The 2,500-nt window shown below is 43.7% G+C and overlaps 1 protein-coding gene across 1 annotated transcript in view; it reads left to right on the top strand.

The window, feature by feature from the left end:
- Positions 1–2,500, top strand: part of eif4e2 (eukaryotic translation initiation factor 4E family member 2) — a 7,975-nt gene that overhangs the window by 722 nt on the left and 4,753 nt on the right. The window contains exons 2-4 of the mRNA XM_030775229.1: positions 865–976; positions 1,346–1,480; positions 2,427–2,500. The exon at positions 2,427–2,500 is cut by the window's right edge and continues 31 nt beyond it. Of these exons, the coding sequence (XP_030631089.1) occupies positions 865–976; positions 1,346–1,480; positions 2,427–2,500 (321 nt within the window). The remainder of the gene's footprint in view (positions 1–864; positions 977–1,345; positions 1,481–2,426) is intronic.

Here is a 2,500-nt window from a genome sequence, read left to right as displayed (position 1 = left end):
TCGATACGAGCTCGAGCTACGAGCATGACAGCATCATACAAGAGTCAGAACGGGTTTATAAATTCATAAGAAAACGGAAAGATTATGTCATGACCGCTGCAGTTCAGCATAATGTCCATAACAAATGGTTTAAAAGACAGGATTCAAAGTAGGCAGTGTTTTGCGTGAACGCAACGCATCATTTTGGGCCGCCCTTGTTGGTGTCATATCCACAGAATGTGCAGACCAGACCGTTCTGAAGTTCTCTGCATATTAAAACTGTGTTAAAAGAACTATATCAGGCAAAAATCGGTGTAAGATTTGCAAAGGTGAAGTGTGTGGAGGCGGTGACCCTGTGTAAACCAATACGAACGGAACAACCTGCTGTTTTGTTATGATATGCATGATATTTAGAGTCAAATTTTCTATACACAGACATATAGCGTTGCGCTGTCCACAAACAATCAAACAGTTGTTTAAAATAAGACTGGATATACATAAAGCGAATCCTCACGTAATCTTTGTTGTTTTAATCACAGTGTTGACTGAAATTGTTCTAGTTTTTATTCTATGCAGGAGAAACACATGGACACATGGTTATAACCATGTGCTTCTCCTGCGTAGAATAAGGTGTGTACGTGCTGAGTGGCGTTACTTGGTTGTAATGTCTATCTTTTGAGCTCGCGGTGGCCAGTGTGGCTGTTGTTTTAGAGCTCATGAGCTCACATTTAGACCTAGATCGAATATGCGCGGTTACGACTGTTGTTGTTGCCGGGGTGTAATACGGTTCGTGTAACAGGTTGCTGGTTTATTTTTAGTGACGATGGGGTTTTAATGTGTTTATGATTCGAGGCGTTGTCTCAGAGCTATGTTTACGTTCTCCAGCCTTAAAGATGACGACAGCGGCGACCACGACCAAGACAACGGCTCACCGAAAGACAGTGAAAAGGAAAAAAGTGAAGATGAGGAAAAGGATCAAAACACTACCAAGAAAAAGGTTTGTGTGTGTGTGTGTGTGAGAGAGAGAGAATAAGTGTCTGAAAATAAACAAAACTGACATATCTTCACCTAGCAGTCACATTCATCGCCATAGCAATGTCATGCCCAGAGTAGATAAAGATGGAGAGGCCATATTTACAGTACAGTGAATGTTTAATGGAACCTCAACAGCTGAAGCTTGGAATATGTTACAAGATGAAATATGTACTGAAACAGCACTGAACCCAGATCAGTCGAGCACCCTATCTCTGAACTGTTTCTGTGTTCCTATTACGATCGAGCTGCACTGAGAGCTCTGTGTGTGTGTGTGTGTGTGTGTGTGTGTGTGTGTGTGTGTGTGTGTGCGCGCGCGGCATGTGTTTTGTAGACGGTGGTCCCGGGAGCAGGGGAACATCCTCTGCAGTATAACTATACCTTCTGGTACTCTCGACGGACCCCTGGTAGACCAGCCAGCTCCCAGAGCTACGAGCAGAACATCAGGCAGATCGGGAGCTTTGCATCGGTCAGTTTCACTCCCCTGCCCAGTCGGTCAGGTCGTAACCTCTGTCCCAGACTGGGTTTCGTTAGGGAGCAACTTCACTATTACTGTGTAATTACACTATAACCCTTTCAGGTGTGGCACACTGTAAATCATCGCAGCGAATCGTAACTCATCACGGGAAGCATCCCGAATCCTGGTCTCGTACAGACGTGGCTGTAGCCTATACATATCAAACTGCTGGGTTAAAAGACGAATTTTGCTCGTCTCTGAAGCACAGTGTGTCTTATCAGTCAGTGCTTACCTGCCAAGAAGTAGCCTGATATGTATTTTGTGAAGTGCTGCAGACGTGTTTCGTTTTCATCTCAATAACAGCTGGAGTCTTAGAGATCAGGGCTGGACTAGCGTTTGGCTAATCTCCTCACGGCTGCCCTGTTAACACAAACGTGTTGTCCCCGGCCGCACGCTAATGAGCCAGGATCACGGCTAGCTTAGCTTCGCTGAGTGGTTCCCGATCTCGTTTTTCGCAGGGCTTAAGGGTCTGAACGGAGGCCTGGTTTTAGGGTTAGGGACACACACAGCTCAGTGGAATCGGAAACGCCCTTGCACCAGGGTTTTAAAGTCATGAGTAGGTCTGCAAAACCTTTGACATGAATGTAACATGAAAAAGCCTGCAAAGTGAGGCAGCTTGTTTATTTGTTTATTAATCGATTTTTTGATTGTATAATAAGATATATATATATATATAATTTTACTAAGAATTACTAATATTTTACTAATAATTACTATTTTCAGTTGACCTGTTTCTTGTGAGGGCTGAAGAGTTTAAAAGCATTACAATAAAGGCTATTTTTCATAAAAAAAAAAAATCTCTTAGCACTGTTAGATTTTCTGCGTTAACATGAGCGAATGACTGACTGACTGACTGTACGCGGCCAAGGCCTGTCTGGTTTTGTGTAATCTCTTGTAGGTGGAGCAGTTCTGGCGTTTCTATAGTCACATGATCCGACCGGGCGACCTGACTGGTCACAGTGATTTCCATCT

This window comes from Chanos chanos, chromosome 5, assembly GCF_902362185.1.
Source record: "Chanos chanos chromosome 5, fChaCha1.1, whole genome shotgun sequence".
NCBI lineage: Eukaryota > Metazoa > Chordata > Actinopteri > Gonorynchiformes > Chanidae > Chanos > Chanos chanos.
Note: the sequence above shows the minus strand (reverse complement) of the source record. Positions and strands in the feature narration are given on the sequence as shown.